This window comes from Neovison vison, chromosome 9 (genome assembly GCF_020171115.1).
Source record: "Neovison vison isolate M4711 chromosome 9, ASM_NN_V1, whole genome shotgun sequence".
Taxonomy (NCBI): Eukaryota; Metazoa; Chordata; class Mammalia; order Carnivora; family Mustelidae; genus Neogale; species Neogale vison.
Genome location: NC_058099.1, coordinates 97,955,670 through 97,977,806, shown reverse-complemented (window position 1 = coordinate 97,977,806; position 22,137 = coordinate 97,955,670). Strand labels below are relative to the sequence as shown.

The following is a 22,137-nucleotide window of genomic DNA, read 5'->3' as shown; positions in this document are numbered from 1 at the left end:
GTGACCTGTCCCCACAACCTGGCCCTCCTGTCTCCCTTGCCCCTCTCCCCCTCGGCCGCCCCACGTGCCCCGGACGGCCTGTTCCCTGGCTCAGTCCTGCCCCAGGTCTGACACAGGGGCAAGACGCCCCGCACCACGCCCCCGGTGTTGCCCACGGTGGCCTGTGGCCGGTGCTGTGGGCTGGCCGGCAGCCACATGGGGAGTGCCAGGGACATGGCCAACAGATGGCCCAGCTCCTCCTTTGGCCAGGACAGGGAGTGTGTCAGCATGTGCCAGAGGGGTGAACCCCAGAGGACCAAGCCCCGGTCACGAAGCCAGGCTGGCCCTCACGGGTGCCGGGGGCACTGGGGACAGCGAGAGATGGTGGCCGTAGTCCGTGCATCCCGGACCCCACAGCCTGCTCCGCTGGCCCGGGTGCCCCCCGCCTCCCCACCCACCAGCTCCCAGGCACGAGCCTCGGCAGCCACTCTGGCCCCTGACCCTGCAGATGTGTTTCCATCCCAGGACCTTGGCGCGTGAGCCGATCCGCAGGGTCGCCTCAGCTCTGAGGTCCCCCCGTAGGGGCTTCCGACCCGCCCCGCTGGGCGCGCGAGGCCGTTTGGGTTCGCTCTGCCTGCGGTGCCCCGGGCTGGCGTGAGCATCCACGGCGTCCGCCGGGCCCGTGTCTGAGCCCTGCCCACCGCCGCCTGCCTGGCTGAAGGCCAGGGCTGCCTCCGGAGAGGGGGGTCCTACCTGCCAGTCTCCTGAGGCTCGACGCCACCATCTGTGTCCTGTGTCCTTGGCACCGTGTCTGGCATACAGCTGGCGCTCACTAAATGTGCTGCAGACCTCCTCACTCAACCCCCCGAGCCAGGCCCTGCGTGTGTGTCCGCCAGCCGGGGCCGACAGAGCCCTGGGGGGACAGTGAGACCCCGTGAGGGAGGGAGGGAGGGGCGGGAGGAGCCCGGAGACGTGGAGACCGGGGGCCCTGGGGAAGCGGGAGCTCTGAGGCGGTGCCCGGACCCGGAGGGACCCTCGGCGGGGGCTGCGTACCCGGAGAGAGCCGCCGGCTGGGCAAGGACCATGGGGCAGGAGAGGGACAAGGGCCAGGGGACAGATGGGCCATCCCTGGGCAGCGTCCCCATGAGGGGAAGTACTCTGCGCCGTGGAAGGCCCAGGGCGCCCGCCATCTCTCCCCGGAACCTCTGCCCTCTGGGTCTCCTCACGCGGCGGTTCCTCGGCCCGGCGCTCCTCCCCGCCGTGCAGCTTTTAAGGCCCCCGCGCCGCTCACCTGAGAGGAGGAGGGCCAGGGGCGGCTCAGGGGCCCAAGGAAGTGAGGCTGGGTGAGGCTGGGACCAGGTGGGTGCTGCTGGCTGCGGGGTCAGGTCCGTCCTCCTCCCCGCACCAGGCTGCCGCCGCCATTGCCGCCATTGCCGTTCTCCTTCCCTCGGCTGCCTCCTCTCCCACCTGACTTGACTTGACTGGAATTCTGCATTTCTCCGGGCATTTTAAAAATCAGGGAGCTGACGTTTTTTGATTTTTTTTTTTTTTTCTTTCTCTCAAGTACTGAGGTAAGGGTGAGGTAAGGTGTGAGGCCGCAGGAAGCTGCCCCCGGGCAGCAGGACCTGCCCCCACCACAGCCAGGCCCTCCCTCAGTGGGGGGATTGGCCCTGGCCCCTTCCAGGTGAGGTAAGAATCAGGGTCCCAGCTGCCACGTGGCTAGTGCTGAAGGGCCTTCATCCCATCTGTGCCACAGCGGGTGCCAGGGCCAATCCAGCAGGAGGCCGATCCAGGGGTCTGGTCAGGCCTGGCCTTGAACAGAGCTTTCAGGGGGCATGGGGGACAGGACCCTGCTGAGCCCATCGAAGAATGCTGACCCAGGGGAACTGGAAATAACAACTCCGGATCCAGCCGCGTCAGCACCTTCGCCTGGACACTGCACCTGCCGTCAACACCACCCTTTCCCAGGAGGGAGCGCTGTGTTGTGCAAGATGCCATTTCCGGCCCCACAAACATCAGGCTGTGTCCTCACCCAGCCCTAATCACATGGCCCTGACCACATCCGTCCAAGGCAAGGGTATCTAGAGCCCAAACTCCTTGCACTAGAAGATCCCTTCTTCACCAACACTCTCTGTCACACTCTCCTCACACCTCCTCACACCCTCCTCTACCTCCTCACATCTTCTTCCACCTCCTCCTACCTCCCATACACTCCTCACACCTCCTCACACCCTCCTCATATACTCCTCACACCTCCTCTACCACATCTCTTCAATCTCCTCCCACGCCCTCCCACTTGCTTCCAACATCCTTCTCATACCCCTTCATATACTCTTCATGCCTCCTCACACCCCTTTCACCTCCTCATGTCACCTGACTTCTTCACACCCTCCTCAACTACCTCATACCCCCTCACACCTTTTCACATCCTCCTCATACTCCTCCTCCTCACGACGCCCTCCTCACATCCATCTCAACCTCCTCATGTACTCCTCACACCCCCTCACATCACCTCGCACTTCACACTTCTGCACACCCTCCTCACACATCATTTCACTCTCCTTAACCCTCCTCACACCCCATCACAGATCTAATCTTGGCAACTATTCTCCACCCCAGGCAGCCCTCCCAGCTCCTGCACTCTTCTGGAGGTGGAAGTGGCATCCCGACACTACTGTAGCCAGGATGAGGACCTGTTCTTGTCACTGTAGTATTTGGAAGGGCTTGGAGGAAGTACCATTTTACCGAAGTCTGAAGGTTAAATCTATGGGGGTTTAGGAAAGAGCGTTCCAGCTGTGGGCACGGCGTGCTCGGGCCTGGATTGTGATGGTTCCGGTTGTAGATGGATACAGGATACAGGGACGAACGGTGAGGGCCTAGAGCAGCTGGGGCAGGGGGAGCAGGGGAGTTTGTGACCCGTGGTGCCTTTCCTGCCCCGAGGGACCGCCAGAGCTCACCAGCTGGGTCCTGAGACCTGGGACAGGCACTGACCACCCCTTGCTCAGGGGAAGGAACCCCACCCCAGGGCCCTAAGGAGTGGAGGCCTCACAGGTCTCAGGTGGCAGATGGCAGCGGGGCCTTTCCCACCACCGGCCTGCCAGGCCCGTCTTATCTCTGGGATGTTTCTTCCGAGGCGTTGTCTTGGTTTGGGTGGCGTGTACAGACAGACATTTACACCAGGAGGCTGGAAGTCTGAGATCAAGGCACCGGCAGATTCCGTGTGGTGTGTGGTGTGTGGTGAGAACCGGCTTCCTCTTCTCACAGTAGCCTCGCGTGGCAGGCCCTCTGGATCCCCTTTTGTAAGGTCACTAATCCCATCTTGGTCTCCTCATGATCTGGTGACCCCCAGGAGCCCTAGGTCCTACCTTGGGGGTAGGTTTCAATATTGTGGATTTTGGAGACACAAATGTTCACAACATAGCAGGTGTTACCAGCTGAGCTAAAATTACAGCCCTTGCGAAGCCTCTTTTCCCCTCCTGGCAGCCAGCCATGCCCGCACTCACCACCTTCACCCAGGTGTCTCTGTCACCTTCACCAGGGTGTGTCTGTCACCTTTCCCCAGCTGCGTCTCTCAGAAAGTACGACAAGCATGGAGAACACCCCAGGGCACCTGCCCGGGAAGAAATCTGCTCTGGGAATTGGCATCTCACGCCCTCGTGACACGTGGAGTAGCTGTAGACCAGACAAGGACCCTCACGGGCCCACTGACCTCCAGAGGCTCCGCCACCCCTGAGCTCCGAGTCCAGAGCAGGTGCGGGGACCAGGCCACTGGTGTGGTGGGCCAGCGGGGCAGCAGCCCCCGGTCCAGCCTCTGCAGTGACGGGAGCCGTTCGCATGGGGACCTGGCTGCAAGAGATCTGAAATCCAGCCCCAGCCAGGCCCGGGAGGGGGGACTGCTGGGGAATGGGCAGGCTCGCGGGTCCCTCACCTGGGCCCTGAGCAAGGTCAAGAGGACCTCTGTGGGGGGCAAAGCTGTGGGTGCTCCATTTGGCCCAGTGGCTCAGCGTGGCCCTTGTGTCCTCCCAGCCAAGTGCAAGCAACTGTGCTTGCTCCACCCAACGGGGGGGTGGGGGGCGGTCCTGGAGAGACATATGCCTCTGAGGCACCTTCCCACAAGCTGCTAAGTTCAGCGAGTTTGGCTGACAGCAGTGCTGTCCCAGGCCTGCTCCAGTTCTCCCAGGGGTGTTTCCATTATACAGATGGGCAAACTGAGGCTCCGAGTTTAGAGCCCCCGGGGCCTGCCGCCCGGGCGTTGAGCCAGCGGTTGGCCATGCTGTCCGGCGGCATCCAGGCACACCAGACGGCCCCTGCGCCGGGCCCTCCCCACCCCCGGCCCTCACTTGCCCACCCGCACCTGGGAACGAGTAATGAGCCCGAGCTGGCTGCGTGGGCCTGGGACGCCAGGCCCTGGAGCTGCTTCCTCTGCCCACACCGGTTTCCCTCCCTGTGCCCTGCCACCCTGAGACCCACGAGCAGCTGTCATTTCCAGAGTTGGCTGGCCCGCCTCTCCGGAAACCTGCCATGGAAAATGCAAACTCATGGTGATTCTTAGGTTGACAAATATGCTTGTTTCCCCAAAAGGGGGCTGTCGGGGCAGGAGCTGACAGGGCGGCTATTGGGAGAGGGACCTCGGGGGACCAGCCGAGCCTGATGCACGTGCGCCTCTTGCGCGTGGCTGTGAGTGAGTGTGAGTGTGCGTGTGCAGGGAGCGCGTGTGGAAGCCCCATCTTGGCGGCCCTCATGAAAGTGGCGGCGCCTGGAGGGGGTGCGGTGTGAGAGCTCCTGCCTGCCGGCGGGTGGTGCACACACAGCCCAGCACTGGGGACTTCGTGGGCTTACAGGGCCCTCGGGACTGTGCTGCTGGATGCCAAGCATAGGGCACCAGGCCCCCCTGAACTTGCACACATACCCTCCCATGTCCACGAGGGAAGTTTCCACACTGGGATCCTGAGCCTGAGGCTGGTAGGTGAGACAGGGGTGTAGACACCCTGGTTGAGGGGACAGCCTAGGTCCCCAAGATGAGGATGAGGGATGGGGTCCAGTCAAACCCCAGGCTGCTGAGAGGAAGGTATGAGGAACCAGAGGCCAGGACCTCAGATAGCACAATGACGTTTTTCATCTCTAAAAGTTCATGGGGTGCCTGGGTGGCTCAGTGGGTTAAAGCCTCTGCCTTCGGCTCAGGTCATGGTCTCAGGGTCCTGGGATCGAGCCCCGCATCAGGAATCTCTGCTCAGCAGGGAGCCTGCTTCCCCCTCTCTCTCTGCCTGCCTCTCTGCCTACTTGTGATCTCTGTCTGTCAAATAAATAAATAAAATCTTTAAAAAATAAAGTAAAATAAAAAATAAAAGTTCTAATAGGTTCTGTGGACTTTTTTTCTCCGAGCTTCTGGAATCTGGGACAAGATCTTGTGCTCATTCCCAGGCTCTGCCTGGAGCTGTATCCATCAGACCCAGCCCAGACCCACTAAGTCTGGGTCCTAACCTCCTGGCAGGGAGAGCCTCCATTCCCAGGACACAGGGGCTGGCAAGGCCAGGTAGGGCCCAGGACTGGGGTGTCCATTCTGGTGACTGGATGGGGACACATCATGGAAAGGGAATGAAGACAGTGGTGACCCCCTCACATGCTGGGTCCCCCTTCTCCTGGCCAAGTAACCTCTGTTTCCTCTTCAGGAAAGCAGAGAAGCAGCCCCCACCTGCTGGGCCACTGGGGAGAAGGAAGTAAACATGTGTGGGCACTGAGGCTTCTTGGGGTGTGCGGCTGGTGCCCCCGGAGGCCCAGGGCAGTGCCCCCACCTAGCCTTCCCACCTGGGTCTGGGGCTGGGAAAGGAGAGAGGATGGGAAGGGACGGGTATGGGGACAAATGACACACCAAGCAAGGAACAGCAGAGGGGCTTGAAGCGGGAGATGTGTGCTCTGGACAGAAGCTGTGGGATGGGGCAGGGGAGGGAGAACAGGGAACACGTGGGGGAGACGGTGGGGGGTGTGGGGGGTGGGGGGGGGTGGGCGCTGAGGGCCGCAGGGGCCAGGAGGACAGCCTGAGCAGGACCTGGACCCTGGGCTGGTTGTGGGACACCAGGCGTCCTCAGGATCAGAATCATCTAGAAAATACTCCTGAGAAAAAGGACAAGACTCCAACATTTAATATTGTTGAGCACCTTCGTCAGGTGAAGGCAACTTTCTTTAAAAAAGTATAAATAGTGAAAAACAAGGATTTAGAAAAGAAGTGGCAGGCCCCTGGGCGGGCAGGTGGGACTTCTTTGGTGGGTGGTGGGCAGGCGGGGGTCGTCAGAGCCCTCCCAGGTCATCTGTGAGGAAGGCCAGCAGGAAGCGGCTGACGTGCCTGTCGACGATGACAGGGGAGAAGCCCAGGACACGCCGGGCCCCCGGCAGCACCTTAGGGTCTGGAAGACAAGGTGGTTTCAGAAACTGCCACCAACAGGCCTTCTTAGCCCTAAAGTCGCGTGACAGGGGTATCCCTGCCAAGCACGGCAGCGATAGGCCTGGCGTGGCAGGAAAGGGGCAGCTGCTGGCATGTGGGGCCAAGGGCCTCCCGTCCATTTGTCAGGGCTGAGCCACAGAGGGGCCAGAGGTGGCCGCCCTGCTCCAGGCCCCACAGAGCACAGGGCTTTCTAACCCCAGAGCCCAGCTGTGCTCTGCCACCTGTCAGGGGATGTCATTCCCCGCCCTCTGGGGGTGGTGGGCTTGAGAACCAGGGCACATTTCCTCTTCCTCCTGGGCCCTGTGAGAGGGGCCCCGCCACTGTTCCACTGCACAGGCAAGGAAACTGAGGCACGGGGAGGCCAGGGACTCAGTGCTTGGGCCTGGCCAGGCAGTACCTACCTGGAGGGCAGCAGTAGACGAGGAGCGCCAGCCCTGCGGCCAGGCCGAGGCAGGCCAGGAAGGCCACGGGTCCTGGGGACAAAAGGGGCAAGTGAGCAAGTGGCTGTCTGAGCCTGGAGGACGGGGCGCCCCAGCAAGCACCCTGGGGCCCGTGCAATGGGAAGTCAGGACCAAGCCTGACTTGGAAAGGAACAGCCCCTGAGGCAGAGACAGAGCCCTGGGGGGGGATGGGGTGGGGGACGCGGAGGCGGTTACCCCTGTCACTGAGCTCGCGGCCCACGGTGCCTGAGTCTAGCTCTGTGCAATCTGAGTTCTCTGGAAACAAAATCATAGGGCTCGGTTAGTGGGGGGTGGGCCAGAGGAAGGGGTTTGCCCCACCCACCGGAAACCAAGGGCCTGCTCAGGCTCCTTCCCCCCAACCCTGGGGGGCCCTGGCTGGGCAGGACCAGGCTGTAGGGGCACCCAGTCTTCTGGGCCGGACTTGGGGGGGTCAGCACCAGAGAGGGGACTGGGGGCAAGCCTCATGGAACCCTGAATTTTGGGTTTCCTTTTGTCCACTTCCTGAGACCCTGAGGGCCATGGGGTGAGGGCCATTGTCCCCTACGGATGCAGGATGAACACCCGCCTGTCCCAAGTCTGATGTCCACACGAGGGCAGGGACTGTGCTCTCCCCAGAACTTCCTGACCGGCCACCTGCCAATGGCCTGGAGCCTAGAAGGTGCATGACTCCCAGCCAGGCAGTGGGCCTCCCACCCCTCGTGGCTGGCATGACAAATGGGTCCTGGGCCAGAGCTCAGGGCCCAGACCTGTGGCCCACCCTCAGGTCAGGGACACTGGCCCTGGGTCCCAGCTGAGCATCCTGGGGTGAGTGGGTAAGCTACCCTGCCCTTTGGCCTCCAGGTTCACATCAGAGGATTGAGGGACAGCAGCCCCTGATCCAAGAGACCAGGCCACAGAGGCCTCAGGACTGAGCCACCATCCCCACCCATGCCTCTCCTATCGCCAACCCAGCAGCGTGGAGGGTCGCTCAGGACTCTCACGCCTCCTGAGCATGCAGGCAAGACCCTATAAACCAAGACACGGGCCCTGGATCCACCATCTGAGCCCCAGACCATTCTACAGAAACCCCACGCTGCAGGGATCCCCCTGGGCATCCTGGTTGTGGGGGCAGCCTCGGCTTCTGCACCGTTCACTCAAGGCTGGTGCTTTCAACACAAGCCTATGGATTCCCGGTGCTTTGGGCCAGAGGGAAGGGCAGGGCCACGTGCACGAGATTAACCTTCTCTGCATACACTGGTCCAAGAGAGACAGAGATGACCATCTCTGAATCTGAACACTGCCTCCTCTCTCTGGGGACCACTGTGGAGACGGCATTGGGTGAGGGGCTGGGCATACTTACGCAGGGCGAGCCGGCTGGGCAGACGGCTGTGCAGGGGCTGGGCGTGGATGTACAGGGCCCGGTAGAACTCCTGGCAGTCCCGCTCGCCGCTCCGCTGCAGATGACCCAGGAGGTCACAGAGCCGCATGCGCAGGGACGCCTTGGGGTTCCGGAACTGGGGGTGGAAAGGGTGCAAGGGAAGGTCAGGCTGAAGGGGCAGGGCCAGGGTGGCTTGGGGGACTGAGAACACCTAGAGGAGGCAGCAACTGACCACTCCAGACTACCCAGGGTTGCAGCCCAGCATGCTGAGGTCACAGCATGGCCACTGGGCCTTGCACTCCCTCCTTGCAGAGGCCAGACACAGCATCGAGAAGGACAGTGGTGACATTATTCCAACTGTTGGAAACTGATGGCTTGCTGTGTGACCTTGGCAAGTCACTTCACCCCCTACAACTCTGTTTCCTCACTTCTAAAAAGGGTGTAATGAACCCAAATGGTAGGGTCCTTAGAGGGAATCAATGAGATGATAGCGTAAGTGGTAACTTCTAGTAGTTTATGGTCTACAGGAATATGATTCAAGTTTTTAAAAACCCAGGGTTTAAGGGGCACCTGGGTGGCTCAGTCAGTTAAGCATCTACCTTAGGCTCAGGTCATGATCTCAGCGTCCTGGGATTGAGTCCCACTTGGGGTTCCCTGCTCAGCGGGGAGTCTGCTTCTCCTGCTGCCTGCCACTCCCCCTGCTTCTGCTCTCCCCACTCCCCTGACAAATAAATAAATATAATCTTTTTTAAAATTTAAAAAATAAAAACTAAGGGTTAAGCAGAAAAAAACAAGCTCTTTTGATGTGTTTGCTGGAAAATGCATGGTTCTAAAGGTCAGTGAACTGGGCACTTGGCCTGGATCCCTGGGACCTGGCGGCTGTGGCCTGCTGCTGCCACCTGGTGGCAGTATTCCCCTCCACCTGGAATGAGAATTGGCCCAGAAACTGCAAGGCAAAGACAGGCATTATTTGGCAGGAGCCACGGAAACTATGAGGAACAGAAGAGTGTGGGTGGGCAGAGGCAGGAGTCTCCCTTTTTCTCTATAAATGTCTGAAACTTTTCAAATTCAAATTTGTACACAATATACTAGACTTTTAACTATAATAATAAGGTATAAAGTTAACCCATGCTTTTTAACTTACTGTAAACTTTTATACCTTAAGCTTCTGAGCTAGTAGCAGGGCCCATGGAGATTTCAGCTGTCCCCAGGAGAGGTCCCAAACCCTGTGGACAACCCTGCATACAGCACCACTGCCCGGCACCAGCGGCAAGGGCCGCAACTCCAAGAGCAGGGCTCACTTAGTCACCCAGCTGGAGGGGAGCCCTGCACCCCAAAGCCCTTGTCCTGAGGGGGAGTCAGAGAAAGGGCAGTGCAGGCAAAATGCACCCACTCTCCCTCGGCATCCCTGAATGTTTGTCCATTTGTGAACCTTTGCAAGAGGCAGGGGCAGAGCCCCGTGGCCCTGGCGTGGAGCCTGGCCAGCAGCCCTGCTCCTCACCCCCTGCCCCTCACGCCACTCCTAGGCCTGTCATGTGTAGGGGCATGCTGTCCTGTCTCCTGGGGTGCTCCCGGCAACTCTGGAGGGCCGCCAGCAGGCCCCAATGACACAGGAAGAGACAGAGGTTTGCAGAGCTGATGTTCTGGGCCCAACGTCCCTGCAAGGAGCCAGGCTTTCACCTCCAAGCTGTCCTGCCCTGCCCCCAAGCTTGCTTTCTCCCAGCCCCCGGGGGGGGGGGGGGAAGGGCCCCCCATTACCTTCTCCGCATCCTTGTTACTGAGTATCTGGGGGTAGTAGCGGTTCAGCTGGAGGATGATCCTGTCCACCTGCTGCTCACTGAGGCGTCCATGGCCCATCAGGAAAGGTGTGTCCTGGACCAGCCGGTCACAGTAGGTCTGCTCTGAAACAGCAGGGGGCACGGAGGGCCTGAGTCAGCATGGCTGGGGTCGGGGGTGGGGCAGCTGGTCCCCCACACCACACACAGTGTGGCCTCTGGTCCCCTGGAGGCATGTCAGCTGTGAGCACCTGGACAGCTGCTGACATCCCACCTGTGTGGGCTACGCACAGCCTGGATCCCCACCCTTGTCCTGCTACCCCCCATTAGAGATGGGGTGCACTAGTGCACGCGAACAGTCCTGAGGGCTCAGAAGCAGAGTGGAGACTCTGCCCCTCTCTTCTATGCCCGAGAGCTCACTGCAGAAGACAGAGAGGCCAAGTGCGCTGTCCCCCTGGAAGGGCCCAGCAGCTCTCACCATGGCTATCTCAGGGACAGGAGTACTGGGGGCTGGGGGCGCCTGTGCTGGCATGGATGTGCCCACCGGTGGGCCGGGGTGCTTTTCCCTTTGTTGATTTTTTCAGGACCATCCGTAAAGCTGCACTGTGCACCTTCTCTGGCATTAAGAATGCTCTTCAGAACGCCAGGCCTCTAAAGACCAGAGGTGGGTCAGTGGTTGGTGGGAGGCCCAGGATCCCCAAGCGAGAGTCCCGATTCCACAGAATCAACCTCCTGACCAGGTGCACCAGCCTCCCAAGGGGTGGTGGCCCGTCCCCCTGCCAATGGCTAGGGGCTGGGCGCAGACCCCACAGCACGGGAGGGGAGTGCCTATACGTACTGGAATGAACTCGCTCTCCATTCAGTTAGACGGTTACAGCTTGAGGATGTTATACATAATTCTTATGACAACCACAAAGAAAAGACCCACAGAATATAGACAAAAGGAAATAAAAATGTGTTACTACAGAAGGTCAACCAAACAAGAAAGAAGACATTAGTGAAGACAAGAAACCTCTAAGACACCAGAAAACAAAGAGCAAAAAAGCAGAAATGAGTTATTCATTAACACTAATTACTGTAATTACTTTAAACAGATTAAAGACACAGATTGGCAAAATGGATTTGTGATGCTGTGATTTAGGGTCAGAAATATACAGAGGCACATGGGTGGCTCAGTGGGGTAAGCCGCTGCCTTCGGCTCAGGTCATGATCTCAGGGTCCTGGGATCGAGTCCCGCATCGGGCTCTCTGCTCAGCAGGGAGCCTGCTTCCCCCTCTCTCTCTCTGCCTGCCTCTCCGTCTACTTGTGATTTCTCTCTGTCAAATAAATTAAGAAAAAAAAAAAGTCTTAAAGGCTCTGCCTTCAGCTCAGGTCATGATCCCAGGTCCTGGGATGGAGCCCCGCATCACAGTGCATCAGGCTCTCTGCTCAGCAGGGAGCCTGCTTCCTCCCCTCTCTCTGCCTGCTTGTGATCTTTGTCTGTGAAATAAATAAATACAATCTTAAAAAAAAAAGAAAAAGAAACATATATTAGGTCTTCATCCCAATTCCTGGCACAGAGCTCCTAAGATCCTTGGAATTTCCTAAGTGATGAGCCAGGAAGGGAAAGGGTGCCTTTTGTTGTTTGAAAGAGGCCCCCTGCAGCCTCAAATGACTTTGTGAATGGGGTGATTTTTCAAAAGCCCCTAAAGAACCACAGGATGCGAGCTGGTTGCCAGTGAAGCTGAGCACAGAGTTGGAGGCCTGGAGCTTCGGTCTCACAGAACCCAGAGCTCTAGGGAGGGGGGCGTGGCTGGAGGCCAGTGAGGTCAGTGATTTAATCAATCATGCCTACATAAAAACAAAAACAAACAAACAAACAAAAACTCTGCATAAAAACCCAAAACCGTTGGAGTCTGGAGAGCTCCCAGGTCGCTGAGCACATTGGAGGAGCTGGGAAGGTGGACGTGGAAGCTGTGTGTCCCTTCCCGCATACTTTGCCCCAAGCGTCTCCTGTGTGGAGGGTCACTTTTATCCTTTCAAATATCCCGTGTAATTGACCGCCCGTGGCGCCTACAGTGTTCTCCCAGGTTCTGTGAGCTGCAGCAAGTGACTGAACCAAAAACGGGGTCATGGGGCCCTCGAGGCACAGCCTGTCCCTCAAAGGCATGGTGGCAGCTGGCCTGGGGACCAGTGTCTGCAGTGGGGGTGCTGTACAGGACGGAGCCTCCACCAGGTGGAACCGGAGGCCATCCCCAGGGGGACGGGGTCGGCCACGAGTCCAACTGGGAGACACACAGCTGGGGTTGGAGGGCTGCTCCATAGAGGGGAGACCGCACAGCCAGTGACCAGCACGCCGTGTCCGGGGTCCTCAGGAGTATGAGTCCTGGGGTAGGAGTGGAGGGAAACAGAGTTCTTTTCCTTCTCAGGATGAAAAAAATACGATTCAACCATACGCTGGCTCCAAAAGACTCAGATCCAAAGACACAAACAGACAGAGAACGAGAACAGGAGAACAAGTGTCGCAGCAAATGATGCCCGAAAGAGCAGAAGGGCTCCCCGCATAGGAAGCAAGACAGGCTTTGCATCACAGACGGGAGCAAGAGACACAGAAGTACACCCTCGGTTAATAAAAGGGTCGATTTGCCAGGAACATCTAACACATACATTTGCCAAATATCAGGGCCCCCAGATAATAGTAAAGGTTTAGAAATAATGAGTAGCAAGAATAGCTAGAGACGTTGGTACCCCAATTTCAATAACAGAACAAGGGAACCGCACGGCTGAGCTGCAGTATAAATCAACCACAGCTCACACACACAGACACACGGACACACGGACAGTCCACCTACCAGCACAGGCACATCGCATGTCACTGTGCTTTGCAGGCGCCGCGTTTCTACAAACCCAAGGTCTGCAGCAGCCCTGTGTGGAGCAGGTCTATCGGCACCCTTTTCCACCAGCGACCTTTTGCTTCATGTCGGTGTCACATTTTGTTAATTCTCACAACTTAAACTTTTCATTCTTCGAAACTTTTCATTATTATTTTAATTGTTATGGCGATCTGTGATTAGTGATTGTGACTTGCTGAAAAATCAGATGACTGGTAGGATTTTTCACAATAAAATATTTTTAATTAGGGTACATACATTGTTTGTTAGACATACGCTACTACAAACTTCACAGACAGTGATATAGTGTAAATGTGACTTTTACACACACTGGGAAATCAGGAAATTCACTGGACTCACTTGATTGCAGTATCTGTTTTACTGTGGTGGAACAGTTACTTATTGTCTGGAAGCAAACCCACGATAGCTCTGAGGTGGGCCAGTACACATTCTTCTCAAGTGCACACAGAACATTCCCTGGGACAGACTGCAAAATAAATTTGGCTACAAAACAAGTCATAATACATTTTAAAAGACTGAAATCATACAAAGGATCTCTTGTGATCACATGGAATAAGGCCAGAAATCAGTAACAGAAGGAAAACTGGAAAATTTGCAAGTGAAAGTGAAACAACGATGGAGCAAAGGAAATGAGAAAATACCTTGAGGGGCACCTGGGTGGCTCAGTGTAAAGCCTCTGCCTTCGGCTCAGGTCATGATCCCAGGGTCCTGGGATCGAGCCCTGCATCAGGCTCTCTGCTCAGTGGGCAGCCTGCTCCCCCCACCCCCCAACCCGCCTGCCTCTCTGCCTACTTGTGATCCGTATGTCAAATAAATAAATAAAATCTTTAAAAAAAAAAAAGAAAAGAAAAAGAAAATACCTTGAGACAACTGAAAATAAAAATACAACACACCAAAACTTAAGGGGTGCCAGGAAAGCAGATGGGAGGAGGACATTTAGGGTGTAAATACAAATTTTACAAGAAAAGAGAGATCTCCAATCAACAACCTTCCTTAATGTTACACCTTAAGGAAGCAGAAAAAGAAGAACAAACTAGACCGAAAATAGCAGAAAAGAGGAAATAACAAAGATTAGAGAAAAGACAAATGCAATAGAAAATAGGGGGGAAAGAAGGAAAGCTTTCCAATGATCAGCACACTGACAAAAACCATCAGCTAGACACACAAAGAAAAAAGACTCAAGTTACTAACATCAGAAATAAGAGCAGGGACAAGACTACCAGTCACACAGAAATAAAACAGATTACAAACAGATACTATGAAAATCTGAGCACCAACAAACTGGACAAACGAGATGAAGTAGACAAATTCCTAAAAACACAAATACAGAGAAACTCTGAAGGGACCTCTCACTAGCAAGGAGGTTAAATTAGAAACCAAAACTGTCCTCACCAACAGAAGCCCAGAACAAGATGGCGTCACTGGTGAATTCCATGAAACATTTACATGCCAATACTTCCACAATTTTCCAAAAACAGAGAGGAGGGAATACCTCCCAACTCATTCCATGAGGCCAGCACTACCCTGATACCAGAATGAGACAAGGAGACAAGACAACTACAGACCAGTATCTCTTAGAAATACTGATCCCAAAATCCTCAACAAAATACTAGCAAACTGAATTCAACAGCACATTAAAAAGGTGATGCCGCAGAATACCAGGATGGTTCAGGGTGCCTGGGTGGCTCAGTGGGTTAAAGCCTCTGCCTTAGGCTCAGCTCACAATCCCAGGGTCCTGGAATCAAGCCCCGCATCGGGGCTTGGCAGGGAGCCTGCCTCCCTCTCTCTCTCTCTGCCTGCCTCTCTGCCTACTTGTGATTTCTGTCTGTCAAATAAATAAATAAAATCTTCAAAAAAAAAAAAAAAAAAGAATACCAGGATGGTTCAACATAGGATCATCCATCAGTGTAATACATTACATTAACAGAATGAAGTAAAACACACACACACACACACACACACACACACTCCATCACCTCAAGCCATTTGACAAGATTCAATACTCTTTCATGATTAAAGAAAAAAAAATTCAATAAATTAAGAACTGCAGAAAATCTCCTCAATATTATGAAGGTCGTGTATGACACGCCCACAGCGACCATCATACTCAGTGGGTGGCAGACCGAAAGCTTTTCCCCCATGACCAGAACCCAAGCAAGATGCCCACCCTCGCTGCTCCTATCAGTGTAGCACTGGGGTTCCAGCCAGAGCAATCAGACCAAAAAAGGATATAAGTTACTCAAATGAAAAGGAGGCAGCAATACTATTTCTTTTTTGCAGATGACATGATTTTATATATAGAAATCCCTAAAGATCAAAATTAATCAACAAATTCAGCAAAGATGCAAGATACAAAATCAATACCCAAAAATCAGTTGCATCTCTACACAGTGACAATGAATAACCCACAAAGGGAAATAAGAAAACAATTCTATTTATAATGGCATCAGAAAGAATAAGATACTTAGGAAAAATTTTAACCAAGGAAGTGAAAGACCTGTACACCGAAAACTCAGAACATTGCTGAAAGAAATTTTAAAAGATACAAATAAATGGACATATACCCTCTGTTCATGGATTGGAAGATTTAACGTTGTGAAGATGACAATGCTCCCAAAGTAGTCTACAGAGTCAGTGTAATTCTTATCCAAATTCCACTGATGTTTCTTGTTTTTCATCCTAAAAGGGACCTATATAGCAAAAACCATCCTGAAAAAGAAGAAGAAAGTTGGAAGACTCACAATGGTTTCAAAAGTTACTACAATGCTACAATGATCAACACAGTGTGATGCCAGCATAAGGACAGACATACAGACCAATGGAATAAAACAGAAGGAAACCCTATTTTGAGGGTGTGAGGGGAGGTGGTGTGAAGAAAAGACACCTCACAGGATGGGAGAAAATATTTGCAAAGCTTATATCAGATAAGCTGATATGTAAATATATATATATATAAAGAAACTTTATACAAAGTTCTTTATATAAAGAATATATAAAGAACTCCTATCATTCCATAACAACAACAAAAAAACATAAATAACACAATTCAAAAATGGGCACAGGGCCTGACAGGCAGTTCTCCAAAGAAGACACAAGAGGAATACTGAGCACAAGCCAAGATGCTAACAGTCATCATCCTGAGGGAAATGCAGATAAAACCACAATGAGAAAGCACTCCACACTCAGGACAGGGTACATCCTGTATGAACAGGACTGGGGGACTGTAACATGGGGCAGACACTCTGTGGAACAGGAAAGTCAAACACAGACTTACCCCACGACCCAGCAATCCCACTGCTGGAGGTAAACTCCGTCCGAGTCACGGAAAGCGGGGACTCACACACCCGCACCCCGTGTTCATAGCAGCACTATTCACAGCGGCCAAAAAGCAGGAACAACCCAAGAGTCCACACACAGAGGAATGGATAAATGAAATGTAAATGCACACAGTGGAATATGACACAGGCAGAAAAGGGAAAACACCTCTAAGACATGGATGCTACAACCCGGGGAACCCTGAAAACATGCTAAGAGAAATAAAGGCATCAAAGGACAAATAGTATATGATTTCCACTTACAATAAATATATAGAATAGCAAATTCCAGAGGGAGAAAGTAGAACAGTGATTACCAGAAGCCGGGGGCAGGGGAGGAAGGGAGTCACTGTGTAATGGAGACAGTTTCCCCTTAGGGTGAAGACAAAGTTCTGGGAGCACAGAGGTTTGATGGTTTCACAACACTGTCCATGTACAGGATGCCCATGAAATTTGCAAACCAGTCAGTTTGATCTTCCGTACATAGTAATACACACACACACAGATGAATGCATAATTGAATGGTGGTTCTGTTTAATCAGTTTTATTATGAAATTCAGGGATAAAAAGAAAAGACCTCTGGAGTCACAGAAAAGCAAGGAGAAAACTGCAATGCATCTTGCTAAGGGAAAGAAGCTGGTCTGCAAAGGCAACATACTAACTATATGATATTCCAGAAAATGCAAAACTACTGAGATGGTAGGAAGAGCAGAGGTTACCAGGGCCAAGGCAAGGGCATGGGAATGGGCAGAGCCCAGGGGATTTTTAGGGCAGTGAAACTATTCTGTGGAATACTGTAGTGGTGGACATAGGACACTATGCGCTTTTTAAAAGTCATAGAATGTGTACCACAGGCGTGAACTAGAATGTAAACTGTGGGTTTTAGTTAGTAACAGTGTATTAGTATTGGTTCATCACATGTAACAAATGCACCACATTAATGCAAAATATTATTAACAAAGGAAATTGGGTTGGGGGGAAGAATATGGGACTCTATACAATCTGCTCAATTTTCTATAAACTAAAAAGTCTCTAAAAATAAAACACATTAGGGGCGCCTGGGTGGCTCAGTGGGTTAGGCCGCTGCCTTCGGCTCAGGTCATGATCTCGGGGTCCTGGGATGGAGCCCGCATCGGGCTCTCTGCTCAGCGGGAAGCCTGCTTCCTCCTCTCTCTCTCTGTCTGACTCTCTGCCTACTTGTGATCTCTGTCTGTCAAATAAATAAATAAAATCTTAAAAAAAAACACACATTAAAGAGAAATCCTACTTGTTAAATTCCATTCTTAAATTTTATTCTTTTTTTAAAGATTTCACTTATTTATTTGTCAGAGAGAGACACAGTGAGAGAGGGAACACAAGCAGGGCGAGTGGGACAGGGAGAAGCAGACTCACCCCTGGAGCAGGGAGCCCAATGTAGGGCTGGATCCCAGGACCACCTGAGCCGAAGGTGGACGCTTAATGACTGAACCACCCAGACACCCCTCCACTGTTAAATTTTAAAGAAAAAGAAAGCAGATGAATCCCTGGGTTCAGTGCGGTTACTGGGGAAGGGGCATGAATGAACTTTCTAGAGAGATAGAAATACTTACTTCACTGGGCCTGTGGTGGTATTTCTATGGATGTATACATTTGTCAAAATTTATAAAATTATTCATTAAAAATAAGTGCACTTGTTCTGAGTAAATAATCTCTCAATAAAGTTGATTTTTAAAAACGGGGTCATTGGGGCACCTGGGTGGCTCAGTGGGTTAAAGCCTCTGCCTTAGGCTCAGGTCATGATCCCAAGGTCCTGGGAATGAGCCCTGCATTGGGCTCTCTGCTCAGCGGGGAGCCTGCTCCCTCCTCTCTCTCTCTCTGCCTGCCTCTCGCCTACTTGTGATCTCTGACAAATAAATAAATAAATAAAATCTTAAAAAACAAACAAACAAACAAACAGGGTCATCATGTGGGAACAAGAAGGGTCTTCTCCCTTATTTCCACCATGGGGCCGACTCAACAGACTGCGTCTTCCTCACTTCTCTCTCCCACCACCACCTCGTCCAGGCTGGTCTTCCCCCCTCAAAAATATGTATTTCGGGACGCCTGGGTGGCTCAGTTGGTTGGATGACTGCCTTCGGCTCAGGGCGTGATCCTGGAGTCCCGGGATCGAGTCCCACATCAGGCTCCCAGCTCCATGGGGAGTCTGCTTCGCTCTTTGACCTTCTCCTCGCTCATGCTCTCTCTCACTGTCTCTCTCTCTCAAATAAATAAATAAAATCTTTAAAAAAAAAAAAAAATGTATTTCTAACCTCTGACTCCTTCTAGGCCCTGAACGTCTACCTGGAAGACAGACTCATCAGCAGCCCTACTGTGGTGAGGAAGCTGCCCACAGGACCACCAGAAGACCTGCCAGGGCACATGGGAAGGACCCCCTGGTCATGCAGCTTCACCACTGGCAGCCCCCCTGGTTCAAGTGTTAAGGACAGTGGCCACAGTTCATGGTGTGTGCCCCATGACCAGGCAGTCTAAACTCTAGGCATATACCTTCATCTTTCCATCAGCTCTGCAACTCTAGCAAGACCACCAACCTCCATTTCCAGATGGAGAAACTGAAGCATAGCAAAGAGATATGGTACCTGCCTAAGACCACAGCCAGCTAGGGAGTGAGGACGGTGGTTGGACCCACGCATGGTTTTGTGGCAACCGCTTGACATCCGGACTTCCCACTTATCTAATTATCACACTCATTAACTGTACAATTAAGCTGCATCAAGTCTGTTCCTGGCCTGGCCCCAGACTGTTCTGCCCCGTGCTGCCTCTGCAATGTATGCAGGAACACAGGGCAGGGGCAGGAACACAGTAGGCACTCACTAAAGAATTTTGGAATGAATGGATGTAGCCCCAAGGCCCAAGGTCCAGGGCTACTTGTGGACTGTGGCCTGCATGCTGCATTGGCTCCCCCTGCTGCAGCCACCAGCATGAGTCACCTGGCATGGTGGCAAGCCTGGGGCTCATGCTTCCTCTGGTGGCTGGAAGCTGTGCACATAAACCACACCCAGAGGCCCACACCCAGGAATGAAAAAGCACAGTAAGGAAATGACTTTGGTCCCAGGTCCTGATTGATAATATTGACAGTTTTCACAAGACACAGGTGAATGCTCTGGGCCAAAACCCAGCAGGACTGTGGTTCTTTTGCCATGTCCCTCCTCCCCCACCTTCGTGGCCAGCTGGGGCCAAGACCACAGACGCCCCCAACCCCTTACCCCCACCTGGCACTCAAGGCCCTGTGGGAGCTGCCCCACCTGTCCTCACCCCAGGCCTCTGAGCCATCCTGCAGAGCAGCCCCCAATGGCACCATACTGTCCCGGATACCTGCCCAAGGATGAGGACATATGTTCTGGGGTTCCTCCCTGGCTAAGTGGTGCTCAGCTCACTGTCCTCCCCTGAGGAGGCCTTGTTGAGTACCCCGGCTCCTGTCCCAGAAGCCCCTCCTGTTTCAGGGCCAGACCTGGCCTCAGGTGTGGAGCTGAGACAGCTCACTCCAAAGCACACCACAAGGCAGGGCCTGGTTCCACAGTAGTAGGAACAGCTGTAGTGACACCTGGCTGGCACTGGCCCTGGGCCGACACATCGGGTCCAAATGCTGATCCTGCAACCTGTCATGGTGGCCCCAGAAGCAGCACAAGGCAGGCGCCCGTCAGTGCACAGGAACAGCGAGCCAGGGACTTCATGCCTGCAGCCTTGCAAAGGCTGCCCGTTTGACCCTCCAGGGCCTGTATTCTCTGGGCCTCAGTTCCCCACCCCCAAAGTGCAGGGCTGTGATGGGAAGAATGTCTAGAGGCTCAGCACTCAGACTTGGCTATGAGAAAGGGGCAGGTGGGGAGGTTCCCACAGGACCTTGATAGGGCTTGGGCAGGACCCAGGCCTAGTTCTGCTTCTGCCACTGACCACCCACGGGCAGCCTGGGGCTTGGCACCTGTCCAACCTGAGCCTTCATTTCCTCCTCCACACAGACAGGATATCCTGCAGCAATTCTGTATGGGAGGCACCTGAGTGTAGGCGCTGGGAAGCAGCAGCCACAAATAAAAAGGTTCCAGGAAGATAACAGGGGCATGGGAGGCAGCTAGGGTCACTTCTGACCTAGGCTGGGACACTGTGGTCCTAGAAGACACCAGGTTCCAGCCCCTGAAATCCTACTTGTGGGACTCCAGTGAGCACGGGGAGACAACGGGGACTTCTGGACCACCCCCTGAGGTGGAAGAGTGGGGCCCTTGGGAAGGAGATGTGTGGGAGCAACAGCGTTCCCGGATCAGGCTGTCATGGGTCCCTCGCCACCCCATCACCATCACCGGGTGTCTCCCACCGAGGAAGTTCCACAAAGCAAGGTGGCCCTGCTCAGCGGGGACCAGAACGTAATGGGTTCTCCAGTCCAAACAGGCCCCGGGGGCATGGCAGGGAGCCCCACCCTGGGAAAAGCAGCTGGAGGGGGTAGGGGCACCCGGCGGAGTCTGTCCCCCAGCGCCTGTCCCGGGATACTTCAGAGTCCCACCGGGACGCCCCCTCTGGATGTCAGGTGGTTGAGGCTGGAGGGGCTGCAGCTCCTCACAGAAGTGCGGGAGGATCCCGGCGCCAGCCCGCCGCGACCCCCCAGCGCCTCCCCCGCCCACAGGCGCGCTCCAGCCCCGCCCCCGCCGGCCTCCCAGCCCCGACCACAGCCCCCGGCCTGGCGTTCGCCAGCCGACCCGCAGGCGGTCACGAACCAAGGTCACTCGGCCGCGCCCGCGAGCAGCTGCGGCCGGGACAACGTCGGGGAACCGGACCCTGGGGGCCACCGCAGCTGCGCGCCCGACCCGGAACGGCAGGGAGGACCCCCGCCCGGCCCGCGCTCACCTGTCATGGCGGCTGCACGGCGCGCGCCCGGCCGACCCCGGCCCGTCGCCCTGTCGCCGTCCGCCGGTCGGGCTGTCGGTTCACCGCCGCCCGTCTCGGTTCGCCCCGCCCCTTCCCGGAGGGCCCCGCCCCCCTCCCCGCAGGCCTCTCTCCGGCGTCTGCAGCGTCCCGGTCGCAGCCCAAACCCGCCCTCACTGAGCCCGCCCTTTCCCGTTATACTCCGCCCCTAGCGTCTGCGGCGTCCCCTCGAGGGCCTTAAGCTCCGCCCCCTACGTCCCGCCTCCTACCGCGGCGGCTGCGACGCAGTCCCGAGTTTTCGGCCCCGCCCCTCGCTGCGAACCGCCCATCCCGGGCGCTCCTGGAGCCTCTCCGCCAAGGCCAGGGCTCTACGCCCCGCCCTCACTGAGCCCCACCCTCACTGACGTTTGTTGTCATTGCGGTAGCCCTGAGCCACGCCCCCCACTGCCCCCGCCCCGTCCCGCCCGCTACGAGGGCCTTCTGGAGTCTTGAGCCTTGCTTACACCTGCGTAAGGTTCTGGATTCCCATAAGCCCTTAGCTCCGCCCCTAACTGAGTGCCGCCCGTCGTTCCTTCCCAGGGTAGCCCCGAACCCCACCCCTCATTCGAGCCCGGCCGCCAGACCTGGCACACCCTCCATAGCAGCCGACGCCCGCCTCCTGGCCCCGCCCACGATGGCCCCGCCCCGCGATGGATCCGCCCGTGCTGGCCCCGCCCCACACCTGTTCCTCCGGAGCGCGGGTGGCTCAGCGCCGCGGACGCAGCTTGCAGCCCCGACGCGCTCCACCAGACCCCACTACCGGAACGAGGAAACTGAGGCTCTGAGAGAGTAAGTGACTTACTTAAGTTCAGGCAGGTCAGGCTGTAGGAGGTTCAGAGGAGAAGCCAGAAATAACCGTGTCACCTGAGTGAAGCAAGCCTCTCTCGAGGACCCTGCCGGCAGAAGAGGACACCAGCCTGGCAGTGACCATGACTAGGAGCTGTTTGCCTTGCCTAAGCCTCAGTTTCCCTAGCTGTAAAGTGGGTGACCTCACG

General features: G+C 55.2%; 1 protein-coding gene across 3 annotated transcripts; it reads right to left on the bottom strand.

Moving 5' to 3' along the window:
* Nucleotides 1-6,096: 6,096 nt before the first annotated feature.
* Nucleotides 6,097-21,183, bottom strand: CARD19 (caspase recruitment domain family member 19). Of its 3 annotated transcripts, XM_044266052.1 has the most exons (8): nucleotides 21,086-21,183; nucleotides 15,467-15,611; nucleotides 13,242-13,368; nucleotides 9,995-10,137; nucleotides 8,219-8,372; nucleotides 7,075-7,134; nucleotides 6,820-6,891; nucleotides 6,097-6,380 (listed from the first exon to the last, which is right to left on the bottom strand). In XM_044266052.1, exons 2-8 carry the CDS (start codon nucleotides 15,578-15,580, stop codon nucleotides 6,265-6,267), a joined length of 786 nt encoding a protein of 261 aa, XP_044121987.1. In that variant the 5' UTR covers nucleotides 15,581-15,611; nucleotides 21,086-21,183; the 3' UTR covers nucleotides 6,097-6,264. The 3 variants fall into 3 exon arrangements, with proteins under 3 accessions (XP_044121987.1, XP_044121988.1, XP_044121989.1); XM_044266053.1 differs by lacking the exons at nucleotides 13,242-13,368; nucleotides 15,467-15,611; XM_044266054.1 differs by lacking the exons at nucleotides 13,242-13,368; nucleotides 21,086-21,183 and having other exon boundaries at nucleotides 15,467-15,545.
* Nucleotides 21,184-22,137: the final 954 nt, after the last annotated feature.